This window comes from Anastrepha ludens, chromosome 4 (assembly GCF_028408465.1).
Source record: "Anastrepha ludens isolate Willacy chromosome 4, idAnaLude1.1, whole genome shotgun sequence".
NCBI classification, from domain to species: Eukaryota; Metazoa; Arthropoda; class Insecta; order Diptera; family Tephritidae; genus Anastrepha; species Anastrepha ludens.
Window position 1 is genome coordinate 25,208,191 of NC_071500.1, and position 24,476 is coordinate 25,232,666.

Sequence of the window (24,476 nt, forward strand, 5' to 3'; positions counted from 1 at the left end):
TCTGTGAATTCCGAATGGTAATCACGCACCAAACCATTCGGCTACGGCGGCCGCCGGTTTTTCTTCTTAGATATAGTAAAAAGCTGTGCGATAATAAAACGATCAATATTGTCAAATGACATGCATTTAATGACTTAAATAACGCGTTGTTAGTGACAGATATCATGAACGGTTGCCAGATTCAGCGTTGATACGTGCGAGATCTCGAAATGGACAACCCTGTATAAACAGGTAGGAATGCGTAGAAAAATCTATTTCAAATAATTATTTATGAGTGCGTGAAAGTAATGGTAAACAGGCCGGCTGGAAATATGAAAGTGCACACCAATGAATTAGATTGCGAAGAATACTTACTGAAAACATATTAAAAATAATTAAAGAGTCTCAAGCTGTGAAATACAAAGAGAGAAACGTTAAAAATTACGAACGTAAACTGCTACAACAGCAGGAACAAAACCAACAACAGCTACCAACATAACAAGACGAGGGATGCAATTCATGTAGAACCGGCTGCCAACTAACACACTTCTCCCTCTGGAACCGCGACGACGAAAAAGGCATTTTTCCGTGGCCTACCATGTGATGAGATTGACGACGGCGTCCGATGACTTCACTGCGCTTGACAGCACTTCGTAAACTACTACAACAACCACCAATATAATGAACTACTTATACATACATATTCATATACAGCGGCTCAATAAAGCACTCGGACTCCCAGGTGATATGGTTTTAAAACTAAAAATATATATTAAAATGCAAATCTAATGCGTTGATGTGTCACATTTATTTTCGTACTTCAAGCGTACTTTTCAAAACTAAAGAATACACAAACAAACTTCAATTCATTCCTACATAGAAAAACAAACATAAAAACTTAGCAGAATACATGACAAAACAGAACTCCGGCAATTATATAAAGTATAGTTAGGCAAATAATATTTAAGAAAAAACAACATAATTAATATTTAGTCGGCAAGCCTTTAGTTTTTCTCACAGCATTCAGTATTCTTGGCATGGATTCGACCAGCTTCTTGTATGTTAAAGGATCTATTTTCCCCCACTATTCTTTAATAGCATCTTCTAGATCTTTCTTATTCCTCATAACATGCTTTTTTCAGTTGTTTTTCCAAATGAGCCCACAGATGTTCAATTACATTGATATCTGGAGATTGTGGAGGTTTTTCAAGTAGTTTAGGGCAGTTGTACATAAGCCATAGATGGACATCAAGTGCCTTATGCTTGGGATCGTTGTCTCGATAGTACTGGAAATTGCCCTTAATTCCCAACTTTTCAGCACTTTGGACCAAATTTTCTTTCATAATTGTTAGGTATTGTTTGTGGATGGACCATGGATGGCCGTTAATGAAGTACAAATTTCCAGCATTAGCGGTGGAGATACAACCTCATACCATTACCGATCCACCACCATGTTTAACTGTCGGACGCAAGTTTCTTTTTGCAGCAACTCTTCAATAGGTCTTCCCCACACATATCAGATTGTCCATCTGACCTAAATATGTTAAATTTACTTTCATCGGCAAATAAAACATGCTTTCAGCACTCGAAATCCTTATCCCCATGACGCTTTGCAAATTTTATTCTCTTGTGTCGGTTAATCTCGTTGATGAAACGTTTTTTTCGAGCAACTCTTCCATTATAATTATTCTTTCGCAACACTATACGTATCTATACTTTCGGAGCTGCAGTTAATATTAGCGTACTGGAGGATTTCTGTTGCGAGCTTAGGAGCGCTCAAATTTGGATTTCTCTTAATTCGTTGCACTATCCACCGTTCATCTGCATCCGAAAACGGTTTTGGACGTCCCGTTTTCTTCTTATTTTCCACGGATTTTGTTTCTTTGAAACGTTTTATCACGTCTTATATAGTGGAACAGGGTCTATCCACTATTTCTGCGATTTCCTGAACGGTTTTACCCTTTTCAACATGACTAATAATTAAATTTCTGACTTTAATTGACTGTCTACCCATGTTTATTATAACTTGGACTTTTATTCAACAAAACACGACTGAAATTTTACTTTAATTGATTACGTTTGGTTATTTCTTTGCACTGTTCTACCGAGAGAAAATTAATCGTTTTAAAGTGCCAACTATTCGCAATAATATCAGATGTTCAACTTCTTTTTTGACACAAATTTTGAGAATGCTGCATGATAAATTTTTTATATCAAGAAGGTAATAGATTTGTAAATTATTATTACTATTTTTATAATCCTATTTGAATACCCAAAATAGAAAAATATAAAAATAAAAATATTTAACTTGCATTTCATTCATACGTCCGAATTCTTTATTGAGCCACTATATGAGCATACACATACACATGTATGGGAACGCATACAAATAGGAATGAAACATGAAATTTGAGTGAAACTTCTAATTTAAAAATGTTTTCAGCATGAGACACTCTTCTTTTTTTTCGTTGAGAAAAGTTGAACAAAAACGCTCAACATTGTTGTCACGTTTTCTTTGATGTGCAGAAATAACTTTGCCTCTTGCGAAACATCTCAAGAGGCATTCGCATTTTACCTAGCTAAGTATGTAAAATATATCTACATATAATTAACTGTCTAGCAGAAAACGGAGGAAGCGTTTTTTGTTTTTGTAGGGTTTTGAATGACTAAACAAGTAGGTGAAAAATTTAACAAAAGTTAGCTAATTAACAATTAAACCGCTCATCATTGTATGTTTTTTCAAATCTCTTTTTACAAGAATATTTTTTTTTTACACGCATTGTTTTTCTTTTAAGCACCTTTCTGGTCTAGAATTTCGCAAAAGTCGTTTTTTTTCATGTTATGATAGTTTATACTTTCTAAAATATACCTGCACATTTTTATATTGAAATTCGTTGTACTTTAGACGTTACAGACCTTTAAAACGAGACCGGCTTGAAGTACGACGCCCAAGTATAAGCGCGTTAACCGTGTTTTTCTCCAAACTATTTTTTTCGAGTTGGCGGTGGTAATTTCTCACAAAGTACTGAGCCGATTGATTGGAGTTTTTAATATGTTATTGAGTAGACTTGTGACTCTCGCGGGTAGCAGAATTATAATTTTGTAATAAATTTTTATATTTTTTTTAAAAGCGAGGACGTGATAAAAAAATCTTTTTTTTTTGCAATAAAAATATAAAATATCAAAAAAAATTTAAATTTTTAATTTTTTTTTTTTTAAATCGGGTAGCAGATATACCATACCGACATATCTTCTGATGTATAATCGACCGAATTTTTTTTTTCAGACTCACCTGAGCAGCCCAATCAGTTACGCCCGTGGCATGTGTTAAGTCAGGGGAAGCAATTTTTTTTATTATTGTCATTGAAAAAAAAATTTTTTTTTTATTGTAAATAAAGAATTGATCTAATGGATAAAAACGATTTTCAATTGATACCGATTGTTTTTCTTCAATTTTCAACGCCTTCAATTTTCACGTCTCTAGACCAGAAAAGTGCCTTAACACAATTTTCAATATTTAATGAATTTTTGTTGAATCTCATAGTAAGATTTTTCGACGCATATACGAAGCATTTAAGTTAGTCTCCAGAAAAGTCTCTGGTACTCGGTAGGTTTTGAATTCTCCGTTTAATAATTTATTTCTTATAATATATTTAATGAATCAAAATGGGTAAGCACGAAGTAAATTCTTAAGTGAAGTCTAAAAACAAATTTTTTAATATTGTTTTAACCTAATTCTCTTTTTACCCGAACTCTTTGGGAACGTATCTATCGTGTACGTTTCCACCACAGTCGGTTCTGCGTTACCGAAACGACGAGGATTTTTATCCTTGGCCGGATATAAATCCGGGTCGTTCCGCTAACGTAGAAACGAAAGTCATGGCAGCTGCTACAGCAACACCAGTATCACATATTTAGTATAGGTGTATCCCTATTTATAGTGGTTTCTCTGTTATGTGAAGAACACAAATATAAAAAGTATTAAATTAAACATTCAGAATGTTTTGAAAGCTAAACCAACAAAAACGAAATTAAAATAGAAGCGAAACAACTTAAATCGGCCTTCTTTTCATGGTTAAGTCCAACCAATACAACCTTCGAATCTAAATCCGTAGTGTTGTGTGCAGCATAAACTAAATTTTTATATAAAAAATAAAAAGTAAATAAATAATCAAAACTTTGCTATATGTCGCGCTACTATCATTGCGAACGAACACAGGTGTTTCTTTCTCATTACAAATATTAATACTATAATACAGTAATAATAATAATAAAAACTACATACAAATAATTCAAATCAATATTTATTTATTTATTTACTTGAAAAACAATTATAAATAATCATATTACAAAATCAAGGCATCTAACAGCAAGGCTACTGGCAATAAAAAATAAACTGTATTGACAACACAAATTTATTAGAAAACTTCGCTCCAAATCAATTATAAAGTTTTAAAGTAATTCATTTTAGTGTTTACTGCCACATTAAGTATCTTAAGGGGTAGGGGTGGTCAGAATTTTCTTAAGTATAATCTGCCCTATCGCACAATCCATCGTAGCAAATCTCCGAATGTAAATGTCCGCTCCGAATCGGAGCAATTTTTTATCATGCAACCCATGTGAATTCGAAAAAGATGTTGCCATACGCATATTTTAAATTTTGACATTTCGAAATCAAATGTTTTGCAATAAATTAAAATTTCAATAAAGACAAGCGTAAATAAATTTAATTAGACTGCAATATATATTGGAAAAACAAAGCTTTTAAGTGTTATGGATTCTTCGTTGATATTTTCTATAATGTTGGTGGAGGCGGAAGGTGAAAGAAGTAGAGCGAATATGAAAATTCAACGAAAAATATTAAGGGACGCAAGCAATCCGCTCGATGTCGAGGACACAATGTAAGTATAGGAATAACTTCATAACTTCATAGGTTAACTTTATTTTATGAAACAGGTTTACTAAAAACTACCGCTTGAATAAGGCGGCGTTTTTGTACGTCTTAAGTGTCCTAGATGGAAATTCACGCTCAATGAGGTCGTGCTCCATCTCTTCGCTCCAGCGTTTGTCTTCCGTATTACGTTTTTTTGCAGAGGGTGGGTACCAGCATGGAGTGGGAAAGGACTTTGACATTCCCATGGCTCAATCCACATTTTGTGGCGTATTAAAAGACGTGTTACACACTCTTCAATGTCACCTATGTCCTCAGTGGGTGAATCTGGATTTAAGCAACGAAGAAAAAAGACAAGCAAAGATGGACTTTTATCAAAAATATGGATTTCCTGGTGCGATTTTATGTGTAGACGGAACACACATTAAAATTGTTGCGCCAGCTAAGGACAAATTCCTGTATTTTAATCGTAAAGGGTACTATAGCATCAATGCTATGATTGTAAGTCTTGAAAAAACTGATATTTCAAATATCTTTCTAATTTTTTATTTATTGCAGATATGCGATAATAAAATGAGAATTCGCTACGTGAATGCGCAGTATCCTGGCAGCAACCACGATGCTCATATTTGGAACGTAAGCAGCGCGCGAAATTTTTTTGAAAATAAATACCTAAACGGCGAACGAAACACTTGGCTTTTGGGTATGTGCATACACATATAGACCGTTTGAATAATTTTTTGCTAAAATGATTTTATTTATTCCACAGGAGACGCTGGATATGCTCTAGAGCCATGGTTAATGACACCTTTTCGTTCACCTACAACAGGAAGCGCCGAAGGAAACTACAATAAAATACATGCAAAAGCCAGAAATACTATAGAAAGGACCATAGGTGTATTTAAGAACCGATTCAGATGCCTTCTGGGTGCTCGTGAGCTTTATTATGAACCCATGAAGGTTTGCCAAATAGTGAACGTTGCCGCAGCATTGCACAATATTTGTATGCATTATCGCGTGGTTGATGATTTTTCAGAAAATGTTGAAGAAAACCATTTTAATCAAACGTGTGAACCTTCTCCTTCAACATATACTGATGCAGCTATTCGGATAAGGGAATCTATATCATCAACATTAACACGACTATAGTATTCAATTAAAAAATAGCAAGACTTACATATATGTATTATGTATTATATATATGACTGTTCTTTTTTGTTTTCCGCTAGCTTCCTTTTAATATAAGCCTTCCAGTCTAGCCATACCTAGTAAATACAATATATATACATATATACATACAAGTAAGGCACAGTAAACATTTATAGTTTTCAATAAAAAATGTGAATTATTATTTTTTTTTTGACAACGCTTCGAGGCTCTTATTCTCGACTTCTAACATTTGTTGTTTTATTTCATTTTTGGCCGCATTCAAGCACTCCATATTTCTATGGTGCCTACGCGTTTCTTCCAGGTCGGCGGCTTTCAGGTCGCACATTTTTTCCAGTGCCGAACACATTCTCTGCATAGTCGAAGCGAGATTGTCTAGCTTCATATCTTGCTGTTCAAAATGCTGCAGACTCTTTGCTTGGAAGTCCTTTTGAAGCGCTAGCTGCTCTTTTAGAAGATCTGCAGTACTTGTACCGACTCGCTTTTGGACAGTTGGTGCACGTCTCGTGAAAGAAGGACTGCAGTTATCCGACAGCATGGATACGTCCGGATCGGGTCCACTATTCTCTGCCTCGACAGTAGCAGGTAGTCCCACACTTACTGTGCCTGGGATACCGTGTGTGCTGGTCTCTAAAGCGGTCAGTCTGATTACTTCTTCTTCCATCTCATTAAAGTGGTGCTGCTTATAGCGGCCACCGCCAGTTGTTGTTTGCTCCCTCTTGTTTTCTGACAATTTTCGCTTTATATAAGCCTTCCAATCTAACCACACCTGAAATAAAAATATGTTGTGCAAACGGTTAATGTACTTATATACAGCCCTTTATTACCTTTTTCCAGCTTGATACATCTTTGGTTGGTGGGCCTATACTATTAAGCTGCTTCGCAACATTTTGCCAAAACTCGGCTACCTCTTCCTTCGAGCATTTGGAGAACCCCTGAGCAATTTCTGGCTTCTCCTTTATTAGTTCCAACAAACTAGCATACTGCTGACGTGTTGTTACAACTTTGTACCTGTAAAAATCAAATAAAAGTTCATATACTTAAAAAATTCCTTTTTGTTTATAGTTCAGTTAATATAGGACTTACATTTTACAGCTTTCGTTTTTTCTCCTTTTAAATTTTCTTTTTATTACTACTTCTAATTTTTGTCCGTTAGTCTAACGTTGTCGTAGAAAAATTGTACGAAACGGTAAGATTTGACGTTACGAGTGTATTCAGTGAATGCTACTCTACGAATTTCGAATGTGCGTTCGGAGCTATTCGAATTGTATGATTAAAATTTCTTAGTTTCTACGAAAAACTGTCTACGACGGATTCTATGATAGGGCTGAATATCTTAAAAATATTGTGTGAAAATTTGAAGTGAATCAGACAAATACTTTTCGAGTTATTCAACAATTAACAAAGACCGCTCGGGCGCTCCGGAGTGTTCGAGAGCAAGTAGCTGGATGCTGCACATATGAAAGTGGCTGATAAGCGCGCTAAGGATAACACTCGAGAAGGTAAAATGCTACGTAGGCAACAGCAAATCGATATTTTAGAAGCTGCTATGACGGCTGAAGAACTATTATATGGCCCAGGAATATGATGACACAGTGTAAGTAATTAAATAATTCGTCTAACTCTACATAAATCAATAGCAAAACTTTAAATGCGTTTTTCTCAAAACTATGTTTTTTGAACTGGTGATCACTGTAACTCAAAAACCGTTTGGTAGATTTCAATAAAATTTATATTGCTTTTGAAAAACGTAAAAAACTCGTGCCTGACAGACGAATTTTTTTTTCATAATTTCGATTTTTTTTTTCAAAATTTCGATTTTTTTTCAAAAACTTGGTTTTTATCTTTTTTCAAAAATTAAATTTTTTTTAACAATTAATTGTCCGTTTTTTTCTCGAAAATCTGAAAAATATTGTTTATTAAAAAAAAAGCTTCGACCAGGCACAAAATTATCTATTAATAAAACTAATTTCTCTTGTCCGATTGATTTTAGATGAATCTCCAAGGACTTGCGATGATCACCGCAAGGGGCTTCTGGAGAAACGGGATGCACTCAAAAAGCGATAACTCGTACAATTAATAATTTTTTTTTTGTTTGAAATTTTGCTAAAGCCAAGTCGGAAAATGATGTATTAATGCTACGTTTTTAGTTTTATAAAATAAAGCAAAAACAAATGATTGAAAATTATTATTTCTTCGGGCCTCTGACTACCCCTAACCACTTAAAATGTTGCAGAAAAATTGCAGGAATATTAGGGAAAAAACAGCTTACAGCTAGCTGCAAGTTTATCTGCTAAGACTGCTTTACTGGCTGAATATAAAATGCATAAATAAATTCATATTTTTGGTCTGCCTCTGCTAGGTAAGAGATCTCAAACGTAAGATTCAGTATAGTCAGAAGATGTTTTGCAGAAATTTGTTATCCATTGAAATTTCGTCCAAGAGAAATGTGTGCTCACAGTATTTCTTACTCTTCTTGTTGTGGAGTTTTCAAATGTTTTGGTGGAAATTGGTAAGAGAGCAATGTTTACTCAAACCTGCAGCGGATCGAAATATTCGATACATATTTATCACTTTAATTTAAGGTGCTTGATAAAGGATTTTATATAAAATAAAGTGCAAGTACAGCCCCTTTAAATATCCCTTGGATGTAATTCAAAATACCAGCATATGCAGTAAAAACGCCCAAAAATGGAAAGGAGCCGTTAACAAGTCTAAGCCACTTCATACTAAACAGCTGCCCAAGTAGAAGCAGCTGCAATATTTTACTCTCAGCAAACAATTCCATTGGAGAGCACACAGAGAAGCAACAATACCTAAACACCTGGCATGTTTCTCACTAAGCATTGCTGCTTCAAAATAGTATTACGAGAAATTCCAATGAAGGCAATGTGAAACAGAACAATGACAATCTGAGCAATTTGTCATGCACACAGGAGGATTTTTTACTTACTTAATATATAGCCAAGCAAAACAAGAAGAATTCGAGGAAAAAGAAATCCTTTATTTTTGTGTAAATGGTTTAAAACTATTTATGATCGATTTTTAGCTCCTGGGCGATACTACGACTACTAATTGCCGTGCCGGTCAACTTCGATTATTTCTGTGACTTTATCGACATTATTGACATTTTTTTTAACTTCAAAAATGCCTAAACGGAATCGACGAAACCACAATTGCACGTAATTAGCTGCTACAGTATCGGTACCATGAACACCATTCACAATTTCAGCGGCCTGCCTTGCATTTTCGCCTTTATCAAAGAAAAACTCTAAAATGCACAAGACTTTCTCTTTTTTGCCTTCCAGTGTTAACACACTGTAACTCACAACTGAACGGCATAAACAAAAAGCAGCAAAAGAATTTTTTTAGCGTGAAACGTCACCTTCACAACGAGCATAAACTTTAAATTGTTTGACCGATACTTTTCGAGATATCGATGACTACGGCCATGTATCGAGAAGATAGTGGTAGGTAATAAATAATTCTTTTTCTTCAAACTAATATTTATAAAATTGCGTGTATTGTTTATCAGTTGATTCAACTATGCATGTTTTTGAAATCTGTTACGCAAAGATATTTATTAGCAAACCCTTAAAGATTATCGGAGATTCTGACTGCCGTGAAAGAGAGAGCGGTGTAAGAGCACTGCTAGGCGCAAAATTAATAATCAATTTTTTTTTATTTCTTTAATTTTTTTTGTTTTTACTAAATAAACAAATTATTTTCAGTGATGGAAATCTGTATTTGGATATTACAATTTGTAATTGTTTCTGTTAAGTGGAAAATATTATATCGGTCAAGTGGCTGCTGCCAGTCTTGATACACATTTGTGCCCGTTTTATCGCAAGTTGAGGGGTACGGCCCCTGTGCGGCATTGGACAACACAGAAGGCATGGATTTCGGCCCAACGGTCCTACGTTTCCACGACAGTCGGTTCTACGTTACCGAAACGACCCGGATTTATATCCGGCCAAGGACTGTTACTCGAACAGCAGTCCCTGTATGGAAATATGGGGAATGTTTATGCTGCTACAACAACAACACAACGATCCTCGACATGCCCCTCGACTCTATGCCATCCAGAGTCGTGCTTGACAAGAGATACAGTGTGTTGCTGCCAGAGACTCAACTGAACTCAAACTCAAGAAATTAACCCGCAAACACTGTTTCCGCATTTACTAAAATGAAATCAAGTTGTTGTTGGCAGAACGTAGACTGTTGAGGGAACGATGAAACGAAGTGGACTGGTGCTGCAGTTTACTACGACGAAATAAATTATTATATTGAATGCTTTTTCAATATTTGCATATATTCACATTTCTACATTTCTGGTCAAAAGTATTAACAAATAACGCTGATCATAAACCAGCTAAACGCTTTTCGGGTCATTTAGAGGGCAACAAAAATCAAAACTATAAAAACTATAAAGGTGTATAACGAGCAAAAACAAAACAAGAATACAAAAAACAAAATTCAAAAAAATACAAAAAAAAAATACAAAAAAATACAAAAAAAATACAAAAAAATACAAAAAAAAAGATACAAAAAAATACAAATACATATTATACATACATATATGCAAGTTAAGCATTCCTAAATTGATTGGTATTTATATTTATCAACTGTCGCAATGGCTTTTACGAAATGCCACTTTCGGCTTGGCGGTTGCTCTCTAACAGAATTTCTACTCTCGTTTTTTACCTGATAAATATGTACATATGCTATATACTGTACATATTCAATCCATCTTTCACCATTCTTTTTTTACAAATATTTTTTTCTTTTGCATTTTTCAATTTATGCGAAGAGCATTGGAGGCCTTTAAAATGAACACCGGTCGATCTACCGGACAGCGCGCAATACAAATCCACGGCAATATAGTATGCATCCACTTGTATGCACATACATACGTCCATTAACTATTTTTGTCTTTTTATAGTTTATTTATTTTAGTTTATTTTATCAAAAAAAAATTTTTTTTTTCGTTGTTTTGACGTAAGTTTTCGCAGAAACATACAAATATATGGCAGGCGCTTTTTAATCTTTATTTTTTTTATTTTCGGCTGCTATTTATGACAATAAAATTCTAAAGCTATACGAAAGATATCATACAAAACAAACTAAATAAAGTATCCAAAATGCCACTCTCATTCGAGGATCTTATTTGCCAGAACGTGCGTAAATATGTCAAAATGTACATACCTACGCGATAATTAACAGGTTATTTTTATGCTTTGCCTTGTGTACTGTAGGTTTTTCAGATTTGAATTTATTATGTCCACAACTTGTTTGCAGAGCAGCCAACCAGCAGCACAACCTGGTTCAATCACAAATATGAAACCTTTGACAGATTAAGAAAACTAAAAACAATTTTGTTAAAATTGATGTAATTTATACGAAGTAAATCCTCTCGCGCTTTGTGCTTGGAAATGGCGGTCGACGAACTTTATATGGCTTCAATGTGTTTATACCTTTTTCTAGTTATGGCTAAATGTAATTTACTAAGCAGAGAGTGCTCGCACTGAGCTAAATTAGGCAGAGAGTGATTGATAGACTGACCGTTCCCACGACAGTCGGAACGATCCGGATTTATAGCGGGCAAATGACTGCCTGTTCAGCAGCATTCCCCGTATATGTATGATAAATATTTATACTGCTACAACAACAAAAACAGTGATTGATAGACAGGGTGACATTTTTGTTCAAAAAGCTCGTGTTATTCTTGGTGCTTGGGCTGAGACTGTCATGAGAACGAAGAACAAGGTCTTCAAAACATGCGATACATTTTTCATCTGAGCCAGATAGATATATGAATGAGGTTTGCACTTCGACCTCATGGTTTTTTGTGCCCTCTACTGATCACAGTTCCCTTACTAAACTCAGGATAGAGCTGGGTTGGATTGAGCGTCTATGTCTTTCCTCTAACTGCATTTGGCCAAGATGTCTCAACCTTCTCCGCCCTATAGCGCTGTATTCCAGAAGAAAGTGCAGGGAGCGTTTTGGCTGACAGGTCGCTACCCTCGTTCATACCATTTGTTCCGGCTGGGCTTCCTTATCCCCGGCAGCCTTCTGCCTCCATGGTTTCATGGTGACAAAGCTGAACCGGTAATTCAGTCGGTAGCTCATCCTTTTCATGGTTATGTACGAGTTCTCATCAATGCTCAGGTTTTCAAGATGCCGTTCTTAGTTTTCAGCAGCCCTATTACATATTTCGCAGACTTGTCTGCGCCCCTCGGCAGGTGACATTATGCATAGGGGGTATATCGCCCCCCTTTTTCGTGTCAAGTTGCGAACCTTTCCACGCCGCAAGCATCGGTGCCACAGCTGCTAACCACTCATCTGAGCCAAGTTTTGTAGCAACGTAATGAAAAGCATTTTTTTAGCGAAATGGGGCTTGCCTTTCTAAATTTCATGTCGAATAGGTGTTTATTCACTGTAGTACAGACTTATTATCATTCCTCCTTTCCGCAAAACGTCCTCGAGGATTGTTCGTTTTAGATATTACAATTTTTCGCCCGATTTTGTGCAAAAATGGCTTCAAAATCCAATTTTCGAACGATTTTAATAGTTTGTTTCTTAATTCTTAATTGGAAATAATTTTGGAAGAGATTTTCTAGGCCCGAATTAATTTTTCTTCTTTATAATATAATATATCAAAACACACCCTTGAGTAGGAGTAGTTTTATGAAAAAGTCAGAAAAAAACAGATTGCAAAACTAAAAATTAAACGTACTCCAATTCAGTTTGGAATTTCTAGTTCTAATCAACGCAAATACATCAGAGCAAGTACGCAAATTTCCAACTCCAATTTTCCCTTGAGGAGTGAAATCAACCCTTATATACCAAAAAACTTAAAACCTAATTTTTTTCATGGAGAAACTTAGAACAATCACTGGAAAAATTTTTTAAAATATATATGTATATATACGTTTTCGGGGTTACTATATCTGAATTCATTGTCCATTTGTCCTTGTGGGAAAAAATTGAAGGTCAGTTCAAGGTCAACCATAGCATACTGAAATGAAAAGTTAAAAAAAAAATTTATATACACTTTTTTGGAGTTTCTGAATCCAAATTCGTTGTCCATTTGTCCTTCCTGGTTCAAATTGAAGGTCTCTTCCAAAATCATTTCAGAGCATTTAAGAAGATATATATATTAAAATCGGTCGAAAATTGTCTTCTCTAGTATTTTTGAACAAAATTGGTCCAAAAATTCACATTGTTCGATGGATCGCTTTTACTTTCTTGTTATGCTTGCATAAATGTATTTTCATCACATTTATCATATTAAAATTTTTTCGTTTAGTTATAAAAGATATGTTCATTTCGCAACAAAAACCTTACAAAAATCAAAGTTCTAAACTTTGTACAAAACTATCAAAATTTAACAAATTTAACAAATTCGAAAAATTTATTAATTAATTTTCTTCGATATAAAGCACATGTTCGTACATACATAAGTCTTTAATACGTATGAAAAAGCGCAAAACATCGTTTGCAGAAAAAAAACCTGACAAAACTCAACGCGATTTTTGAGCGACTTCCAATTTACACTTTCTTGTCCTAAAATTGTATGAGAAATACAATTCATCAATATGCGGCGACCTTATCATAATGCCACTCACTTTATAGAGCCCCAAGAATTCTCATGACTTATGTACATACCACGGAGGTCTTAGGTTTTTGTTATATTGATTCGAGTTTATTTCACCTAATACAATTCTATGGTGCCTAGCAATTTTGCGCCCTGACCTTTCAACTTCTCATTAATTAAGGCTGCTATTAACCCTACTACTATTTTTCATTAATTTCGTCGACATTTTTCCATTACTAAAGAAAATAATTCTGCATTGCGTTGGTTGCAACTACTGCCAATTGTGCTTTTGCCGCTGCTACCTTTGTTGCTGTAGTTGTGGCTGTGTTATTTTCAGCGCGTTCTACTTAAAAATTGCAACGTTGGAGAAAAAAAATTATTGGTACGAAAGTCGCCGAGACAAGCGTGGATGTTTATATCCGTGGCGCAAAAGCGATTGTGTTTTTGCTGCTGTTGGTGATAAAGCGGTTCATGTGGTTATTGCTGTTGTTGTCACAGTCATTGTCGTCATTGTTTTTGTCGTTGTATTTTTCTTCGATTTTCTTTTTTTTTTGCAGCTTGTTTTCGTTGCAGTTGTGTGTCAACGTTGAATGCAGCTTTCATCATTTCAGTCTTTTGCTTTGCCGTTTGCTCTTTTTTGCTTGAATCTTATACCCGCGCGCACTTGTGCGTAAGGGTATTATTATTTTGAATAGATTTAGGCATGACTGGCAGTCCATTCGTCCGAAAACACGCGTAAAAATTAAAAAGAAAGAAAGTGATATTTCAGTTACAAATAAAGCAAATACATATACTCGCGTTTGTATGAATGAAAAGTGGGCGCTGCCAAACCCATTTTTGAATAACCATATGTATCTCTACAATGACTTAACGAAGTTGATATACGTCTAGCTGCCCATTTCAGTTTGCTAGGTTTGGCAGCCACATCGCACATAGAGACAACGATACCACTTAGACCACGAAATGCGTCCGTTGTGAGGCCATTTCAGTTAGATCCGACAGAAATTTTATTGAGATCGTACAAAAACCTTGCCCACTTTTTATCATATATGCCAAGTTTAAGTTTCCGTCAGTCCGTCTGCTGTTACCAGGTATAACTCTAATCGCACAAAGTTCGTTCGGAACAGAATTTAGCACTTCCTTACTTGTGGTAGTTATTCTAAACGAGAAAGTAGCAGCTACAACCCAGTGAGAACTACTGTTCAGTGAGAAATAAGACAATAACAGGCGGAAATTTGGCGCAATGTTTTCTTTTTATTTTTCTACCTCTCTTTCTTCTTTACTCTTTTGGCTTGGTTTTTTTTTTTACGTTTTCTTTAGTTGGCTTATGTGGCTACAGATTTATGGGAGAAAGTATATAAAAAGGGCGCTTAATATTCTATAGCGCAGAACGCAGTGGTAAGGTAAGCATAAAACGCATTTTTCTGAATGCACTGAACTCACAACGACTTGTGTGCATGCATACAAATGTAGTTATGTATGTACATTGATGCCATGCAGGAAATTCGAAGGCGCATGTAAACTGGCACTTTTCTAGTATATTTTTTACTACATAGTAGTTTGATGTCTCAGAAAATGTCCTCTAAGCCTAAAGTGAGCAAAGACCGGCCAACGGCTTATTTTTTAAGCCCCATATTCTTTTCACTCTAAACCCAGTGTCAAGGTCAAAAAAGCTCGGAAAGCCATGTGGCATGTGGAGCTCAAAAACGAAACTTAAAGCAGAAGGTACGCTTGAAAAAATGCATATATAAAAAACTTACTTCCATATCTAATAAATAAAGTGCTACCGAAGCAGTGGCAATTTAAATAGACATTTAAAATATCCCAATATGTCGTAAACTTCTGAAGAAAATTTGAGAACTGGAAATACAAGATATTTTTGTTGTTGTTGCAGCAGTTTACAAAACCTTGTCCAATATGGTGAAGTCATCAAGCAAGGTTGCTGTTGCATCAGTTCATCAAGCCTTCCCAGACACAGTAAGGTCACCGGTTTTTGTTATTGTTGTTGTTGTATGATGTTGTAGCAACTTACTAAACCCTGTCAGTGCAATGTAAATCACCGATCGTCTTCGTCTAACTCATCTAACGGTAGGCCCAGAAAACTTGCTGCTTCGACAGGTTGGGTTCAGAGAGAGAGAGGAGTGTCAGATGAGTGGGTTTGATGGGGCATATGTTGGGTATAAATAATAATAATTGGCGCGTACACTTCTGTTAGGTGTTTGGCCGAGCTCCTCCTCCTATTTGTGGTGTGCGTCTTGATGTTGTTCCACAAATGGAGGGACCTACAGTTTCAAACCGACTCCGAACAGCAGATATTTTTATGAGGAGCTTTTTCATGGCAGAAATACACTCGGAGGTTTGCCATTGCCTGCCGAGGGGCGACCGCTATTAGAAAAATGTTTTTATTAATTTTGCTTTCACCGAGATTCGAACCAACGACCTCTCTGTGAATTCCGAATGGTAATCACGCAATGAAAAATATTAAACATTTTAAAATATAAAGGGTGGGCCATATAGCGTTTGCTTTTTGAACCACCTATTTTTTTGAGAATGGTAACTCAAATGACATGTCAAACGTGTTCATAATTTACTTAAAGGTTTGACATTTACGAAATGGGACGCTATGCGCTTGAACAAAATTGGGAAATATTGAAAACCTATTTCCAAAGTGGCGAGTCTTCTTCTTTTCTGATTTTCACATCGGTGGCTACGTCAATAAGCAAAATTGTTGGATTTGGGGCTCAGAAAATCCACACGTTACTGTAGAGAAGCAAATGCATCCACAACGAGTCACGGTTTGGTGCGGTTTTTGGTCTGCGGTATCATCGGGCCATTTTTTTTCGAAAATGAGCGAGGAGCCGCGGTTACAGTAAATGATGAGCGTTACCGTTACATGCTCAACGAGTTGTTTCCAAAAATTGAAGAGGATGACGTGGACGACATTTGGTTTCAACAGGACGGTGCAACTTGTCACACTGTCAAAGTTACACTCGAATTTTTGGCTACCGTTTTTGAAAACCGAATAATCAGCCGAAATTCCGATATCAATTGGCAGCCTCGGGGCTGTGATTTAAGCCCGTTGGACTATTTTTTGTGGGGAGCCGTTAAGGACAAATGCTATGCGAACCATCCAGAGACGATTGATGCCATATCCAGCGATTTCATAGCTGTTTGACAGTCACTTTTAAGCCGACTCCGAACGACAAATGATTTTGAATGAGGAGTTTTTTCATGGTAGAAATACACTCGGATGTGTGCCATTGCCTGCCGAGGGGCGACCGCTATTAGAGGAAAAACTTTTTCTTCATTTTGGTGTTTCGTACACGGAGATTCGAGCATACCTACTTCGAATGGTATTCACCCACCAACTTATTCGTATACGACGGCCGCCGTAGTTCATACTACAACAAAAAGCATATAACGCAAAATTTCAAGCTTTGTACAAAACTTTAAATAATTTCATCAAACATTCCAACTTTTTAACCAGAATTTTTTTCTTAGTATGCAGTTTTATAGCCCACAGAATTTTGAGCATAGCAAAGTGCAAGTATCAACTGACGCCAAAATACCATTGATTCTTGAAAATTTTTTTTCGCATGCTCAAATTTTCAACAAAACCAGTCATCAAAACTCAACGAGAACTTGACGCTCGCACGACAGTCAGTTATAAGTTATCGGAACGACACAGATTTATATAAAACACTGCAGCAGCACTGCCCAAACATGAAGTAAATGGAATGTTTGTGCTGTTAAAACACCAACATCACTGAGTAAATTTGCCAAATTTACCAATTGTCTGAAAAAAAGAATGAAAATATCAAAATATAATTACTGGCAACGATTTGCATCACCCTATACAACGAAAAAACAACACCAATTAATATTAATTATATATTAATATTAATAAATTTTTTTTTTTTTTTCAAGCAGCTTCAATTGCACGTGTTTTGATCAGTACTAATTTATGTACAGTAGGCTAATTTATAGTGGGTTCTGTAGTTAAGAAAATACAAATGAATGTCGATATATTCAAGTTGTTAATTTAGATAAAAATATTTTTTGCTACACGCCTGACCTGTGTAAGTTACGGATAGCTGAGCTGCCAAAGTTACGGATAGCAAAGGAAAAAAATTCAAAACCCCCAATGCCACCGCTTTGAATCGCCGAGTTCTAGTCATGTGAGTACAATAGTCTTTCATCAATACACCATTTCATTTAAAAATATTATTTCTCTTATAATTTTATTAATGTTTTTATTAAAAATATGAAAAAAGAGAAAAACACTAACATTGAAAAAGAATATCATTTAATTAATTTCCATATTCTCTTCTATACTTTTTTTCACAATTTCTAGTAATTGTTATTGAGAAATTGTGGTTAATTGGTTGAAGAATTATGACTGGTAAACAACATACAAACAATTTTTTACCCGATTACAAATTTTGGATATACAAGCAATGCATCGTCATATTGACTGAGTTGAACATTAAAATACAGTGAAATGTGTACATTCGTCTCGGGCGTGAGAGTTTTTCATATGGTATTTATTGATTAAATAAATAAAAAATAATAATTTTTAATTTAAAAGAATGTAAAACATATTTATAAAAAAAAACAAATTAAAAAAAAAAAAAAATAAATAAATAAAAATTAAAAAATATTAAAAAATATAAAAAATATGTAATATATATAACAAAATATATAAAAAAATATATAAAAAATATTATAAAAAACTAAAACACATTGAAAATGAAAATAAATAAATAAAAATTAAAATAAAATAAAAAAATGTATAAAAAAAACTATGCGTGTAGCGTAGTTCACAAAACAGAACTTAAACTTTCAAGGCAGAAAAAGAAAGAGGGAGAGACCCGAGAGAGAGTGAGAGAGAGAGAGAGAAATAATATATATATATCTAAAAAGTTTACAACATTTGCAGAGAATACAAATAGACAAAATTTACAAAAAACGGAAAAGGGTCGACCGGTGTAGGTAAACACCGGACAAAAACCGTGGCAACAACGCGCACTACGCCGAGCGTTTATCACCCGCACAAACGCAGCGATTCCAGGACCGCAGCAACGGCACAAATTACCGCAAGGCAATACCAATAAATCCGACGCCGGAATGGATAGCATTTTATAGTACGCACAAGCACTAACCAGGAAACGGAAATAAGCGCCAAAAAGTAGGCACCAAAAAAACGCCAAAAAAATTGGGACCAAAAAACGTCCCAAACAGTAGACACCAAGGAAATATAACGCCAAAAAGTAGGCACCAAAACTATATTTCCTACAAGCTTGCACCAACCAACAATCGCCAGAAAGTAGGCAGTGTTATTTCTCACTAGAAATTAGCAACCACATGGAAAAACTCAGGAAAAATTGTCTAAAGTGTATCTATGATATATATATATGTTAAGGTATAGTTCTCTCTCTCTTTTTTTCTTCTACGTTATATCTTTTTCCTCTCTCGCGGAACGAAAATGCCCAAAACGTTGCATGGCCTTGAAATTTTACTCTCCATTCTCGCTCGTCCATCGACGCCTAAGAAGTTTCACTTCAATAAAATTAAAAACAATAAAAAATATTGAATTAAAAAATCTAAATAAAATAAAAAATGAAAATAAAAAACAAGATCAATAAATTAAAAATAAAAAATTTGTAGAATTCGCAAATAATACAAGCGAAGCCCTTGAAATTCAACATTCTGCTTATCAAGTAGCATCTTTCAAAAGACACATGCAAATTCCCTACTGATTCACCAAATAGTTTTATTGTGACAGCCATTTGAAATACGTAGATTCCTACAATCATTTTGGTAAAAATGGAACTTCGCATGCTCATTAAATACTTTTTTCCGCACACCAAACAGGAGCTTCAGAAGCTTGCGGTCTTACCAGTTCAGGCAACGTCAACAGTTGGTTCTTCGCCACCGGAATAATCTTATCCAGACAAGGCACGTTCAGCACGTCAGCAGCTGTAACAATGGTAACAACGCCCATCCTTATGGTCGCCTGATAGGCGGTAAGTTGGTAAATTTTATGATAAGCTAATTAAAAACATATTTCAATATTTGCTTTAAATAACTTAATTTATTTAGCTGTGTTTATTTGGTAAGCAGTTGTACTAATTGCATTGAAGTAGTGTACACTTGGTTAGTTTCATTTATGGACATCCCTCAAAACACACACTGCCACAGTTGAAAAAAAAACGGAGAAAAAGGAAACGATTTTCTATTCCTTCTGTGAATGCCCTGTCTTACGGAAGGAAAGAATATCAACCCTTGGCAAACTACTGTTCGAGAGTCTCGAACAACTTTGTCTGGTTTAGATGTCAATAACCTAATGGGGTTCTTAAACCGCACAAACTGAGTATAGTCAAGCTGTAAATAACCTTTAAACAAGTTGTTATATAGGATATGTCAATAAAATGGTGCGGAAGCGCTAGTTGTATTCTGGATGAATCAAAACTTTAACCAATTCCAACCTCATAGATGAGTGAGTATCGGATTTACGTCGATACCACACTTCCCACGACAGTCGGTTTTGCGTTACTAGAATTTACAATATATCCTGCCAAGGACTGTCACTCCCCTACACACATATATGGGTGATGTTTATGCTGCTGCAACAACAACAATGCCAACATGAGTGAGTATAGGCTTTAGATCGATACCACACTTTTTATTTGTATTGGCTTTCTCTAAGAATCTCACTCCTAGAACGTTCATACTCTTATTAAAGTGTTTCGATTTCTCAGAATTTGAATTTATTCCATTTTAGTGTTTGTATTAAACTGTAATTAAGAAATTAGCATTTTTACTATTTCTAAGTATGCGTGTATGTACATAAAAATTAATGGAAGAAAATTGACTGCCTTATAAAATAGAATTTTGCATATATGTATACACAAATGTAAAAACAAACAAACTAAAAGTAAACAGAACATGGAGCTAAAACGAAACGAAAGTAAAAAAAAATTCTAATAAGTGTTAGAAAAACATGAAGTAAGCACTCGGCTAATGGTAGTACTACGTAAATAAAACATTTTCGCACTGACATACTGAGTAGGCAACAATAATTTGCTATAACAATTAGCGAAAAAGGTAACTTCCACCAAAACTAGAGTGCCACAATGAAGCAGCTACGAAGGAATAAAAAATATTATACTGAAAAGAAAAATAAAAAATCAAAAAAATTTTAAAAATTATGTATTTGAAAAATTTGCCTTAGTAGAAACGAACAAAATTCATAACTTAGTTACTTAGAACTGGTCAAGAATGATAGAAACAAGAGTGCGCCTATCAGAGAGTGCGTGAGGTCACGTTTGCCAAGTTGTGCAGTGTTGCCCACCATTTGCTCTTCACAATAAATTTAGTGCTCATTATTCTTTCCATCATGGAACTGGTTAAAAGCCACGGATCGGCTCGGGTCGACTCGGAGAAGCAATAAAAAAGAAAGGGGAAATTGTTTTTATATGAAAAAGTTGATTTATGAACGAGTACGTAAACAAGCGAAAAAGACAAAATAAGGGAATTTTTGGGAAGAGCAAAATGCACTATACAGACAAGAAAGATCCAAGGTGGCGCCAAATTAATCATCAATTTATTTTTGAATAAGTTTTTTACTACAATAAAAAAAAAAGTTAGTTTGAGTGATGGAAATCCTTATTTTGACCTTCAAGCGCCGCATTGCTTATCTGATGGTAATGGATTCGTAATCGAATGTAAGCGATTATACAATTTAAAAGTAATAAAATTTTTTTAATATATATTTTGAACTATTTTTGAAAATATTTCGCTTTCTCTAGCTTCCAAGAGGCGACCCACATGTTGTATACCGGTCCACTACCTTATGTTCCTCAATCAAGAAAACTGCTTACGCCCCATAACTTGTGTTCCTTCAATCTTGCCTGCAATATGACTTGCAACAGTTAATATTTGGGCTTTCGTAGAATATTTCCCAAATAGTATGAAATTTTTCGTGGTTTGATGCGACTGTTTGTCTATTTCACAAATGTACGACGTCATTTGCAAAAATTATAAATCTTCCGCTTCTCACTCTTGAAAATTTGATGAACCCGTACTTTCATATCTTCCTCATTCATCTCGCTCGTAAACATTAACTCTCTTCAGAATCATAGGTCTATCAATAATAGTGCAATTGGATTTTCCTTATTTGTTAAGACGAATATGATTTAATAATTCTTCCCAACATCCTCTTCGTAACTTACTGGCGTCGGTTGGGCATAACGGGGAACTAATTATTTACTTAAAGCTCCTTTCGCGCGATGTATTCGTGAATTAAAAGCTTTGAACGAGCTTCGTATGTTTTACACTGCATTCTGTTCACTGTGTTTCTGTTTAAAGGGCAACTTTTTGAATCTTTTGAATTCTACTTTTTAGTTTTTGGATTTTAATTTACCTTGCGCTATTCGTAAGATTGTAAAATTGACTAAATAAATAATGGCATATATAAATTTCGCTTGCTATATCCAAGGCGAATTCATATAAGATGGTATTGTCTCATTAGCTGATTGGCACGGTGTACAGAATATAGAAGGTGGGGCCTTCCGAAAACCCTTACTTTATTTTTTGTAATTTTGAGAGCCGATGGCGTCATCTCTTCAAATAAGCAAAGACAGAGGTTACTTATTTGGAAATATTCAGTGAATGGCTTGATAATATTGTAAGATTATTAAGATTTGTGTTTTGAAAATTGAACAAATTAATAAAAATCAAGGCCGTGAGTTGCGTTGTGAAATCACGAAACACCCCCAATGCATTTTTTTTGCGTTTTTATGCGGAAGACGCCGTGGCAAGAAAGCGTGTATGTGTATATAATATGGTTGTTGTTGTTATTGTTGCAGCAGCATTAGCATTCCGGGGAACGCAGCTAAAGTGACAGTCTTTGGCCGGATATAAATCCGCGTCGTTCCGGTTACGTAGAACCGACTGTCGTGGGATCGTGACAGTGTTTGGTAGTTTCTATTTCTTTCGCCTACTCACTGACAAGTAATTCCCCTTTTCACAAAAAAGTAATACCCCGTCCTTTTGTGCGTGTATTCATGTAGCCTGACACCACGGCGAATTCAGAAGGCGAAACCTTTGCATTCTATCATCCTTGACCTTGTAATCGGCAGCTTGATCAAATTTAAATTTCAACATGGCGGCTTAACACGTAAATAACTCCATACCAAGGCGAATCCACACAAGGTAACTTCGATATAGCAACGGATTTGTTTTATTTCTCGCGATTGCTATTCGGAATGTCAAAGTGACCTGCTTCCTTGTTTTGTCTCATTTGTTTGTTAACATTATCTTTGAAATTTTTACGCTCAAACCAGCAAATGGCAAAATACATGAAACTGTTGTTGCTCTCCCGTAGTCATCTATGAATTCGCCTTGCCCCATGCACTACACAAAATGGCTTGATCGAACAGGATTTTTTGCCTCATTTGATAAGCTGCTTGCGTAGCGTATTTCGCTCTTAAGTCGCAATAAACAAAAATAAGCGCGTTAAAAAGAGCACGACGAGTGTACGAACGAAGCATAAGACCACGTAAAAATAATATAGTATGCATACATATACATACAAAAATTGAATCGGATATCATATAAAACCGAGACAACAACAAATGAGGCGACAACTAGCAGCAAAGCAACTTTAATTAGCGGTATATACTACATACACGTATTATGTACATATTGTACAATATTAACCCGCATACGTACATGGACACATATACATGTATGCGTACGTATGTATATAGCTCAATCAAAACGTCGTTCATTATTTTGCTGTTGCCATTTTGAGTTATCAGTCGGGCGTTTACAATAACAAAATTGATAACTAGCACTTCTGTCAACAGTAAACAACATCAAATGCCATCACAACGGCTTAATGGTTTTTTTATTTATTTTTACTTTTTGCTTTTTTTGTTGCTTGAAAATTTATCAGAATAAAATTCAAAGCTGCCTTAAAGGCACATTAGCGTTGTGAGTGCAAAAGGCAGCGTAGAATGGAAGTGCCAGATATTAGGTTTTTCCTTGTTCTTTACCCGTAAAAATTAGCCAGCTAAGAAATTTCAATACGCAATAGTTCATACAAACTGTTTAAACAGAAATATCAGGTAGAGACAGCGAAGTTCCACTGTTAAAACATATTTGTCTCACCGATTTTCTTGCAACACTGCAGTAACACCAACTGCCATTTCGGGGTTTGACAACTTAAATTTGATTTTATTGCGCCATTTGCATTAAAAATATATATCTGTACGGATTTCCTCGTTACGTGCATATCTGCCGATGTTTTCAATAGTTTTAGTGTTTTTATGGTCCGGTTTGCTTTTGAAAAAATGAAATATTAGGGCAGCGGCAAGTTATCCAGATAAAAAACGGAAATTTGAAAAATATTAAGAGACATTTAGTACGTACTTAGAGGTACATCAAGGCGTTTATATTACTTGTATAACTGCAAAACCCCTAGGTATTTTGCTCTCGCATTTTGATGGGATCGATGTCAAAAATCAAAATTCATCTTCGGTTGAAATGCCAAAATCCGACAATTATCGAGGCAAAAACAAAAATCTCGTTAAAAATAATACTAGCCTTGATAGATTCTCCTTGGTGTTGGTGGTGGTGTTACCAACTATAGACGTTTGGCGCTCTTCTACTTACAAGGGGAAATTGAGAGCGCAGTAACATTTCATTTTGAGGGAAAGTTGAAAAAGTATTGTAAAGCTTTTTCCGAATTTTTCTCAAATCCGTATTCCTCAAGTCGGTATGCCTTGCTCTTTAACTATTATGTTTTATCCAGCTTATATATATATATATATATAT

General features: G+C 35.2%; 2 protein-coding genes across 8 annotated transcripts in view; one reads left to right on the forward strand and one right to left on the reverse strand.

Moving 5' to 3' along the window:
* Positions 1–24,476, reverse strand: part of LOC128861271 (G-box-binding factor-like) — a 139,521-nt gene that overhangs the window by 96,406 nt on the left and 18,639 nt on the right. Inside the window, exon 3 of one of the 6 annotated variants that reach the window (XM_054099272.1) lies at positions 6,948–7,048. The exons of the other annotated variants lie outside the window; for them this stretch is intronic. Within the exon in view, the coding sequence (XP_053955247.1) occupies positions 7,035–7,048 (14 nt within the window). The 3' untranslated portion in view covers positions 6,948–7,034. Of the gene's footprint in view, positions 1–6,947; positions 7,049–24,476 lie in introns of those variants that run through there. 6 annotated transcript variants of the gene reach the window in all.
* Positions 4,518–6,395, forward strand: LOC128861270 (putative nuclease HARBI1). Of its 2 annotated transcripts, XM_054099268.1 has the most exons (3): positions 4,518–5,371; positions 5,429–5,573; positions 5,640–6,395. In XM_054099268.1, the coding sequence occupies exons 1-3, from the start codon at positions 5,012–5,014 to the stop codon at positions 6,017–6,019; spliced, it is 885 nt and encodes a 294-aa protein (XP_053955243.1). In that variant the 5' UTR covers positions 4,518–5,011; the 3' UTR covers positions 6,020–6,395. The 2 variants fall into 2 exon arrangements, with proteins under 2 accessions (XP_053955243.1, XP_053955242.1); XM_054099267.1 differs by having other exon boundaries at positions 4,518–5,573.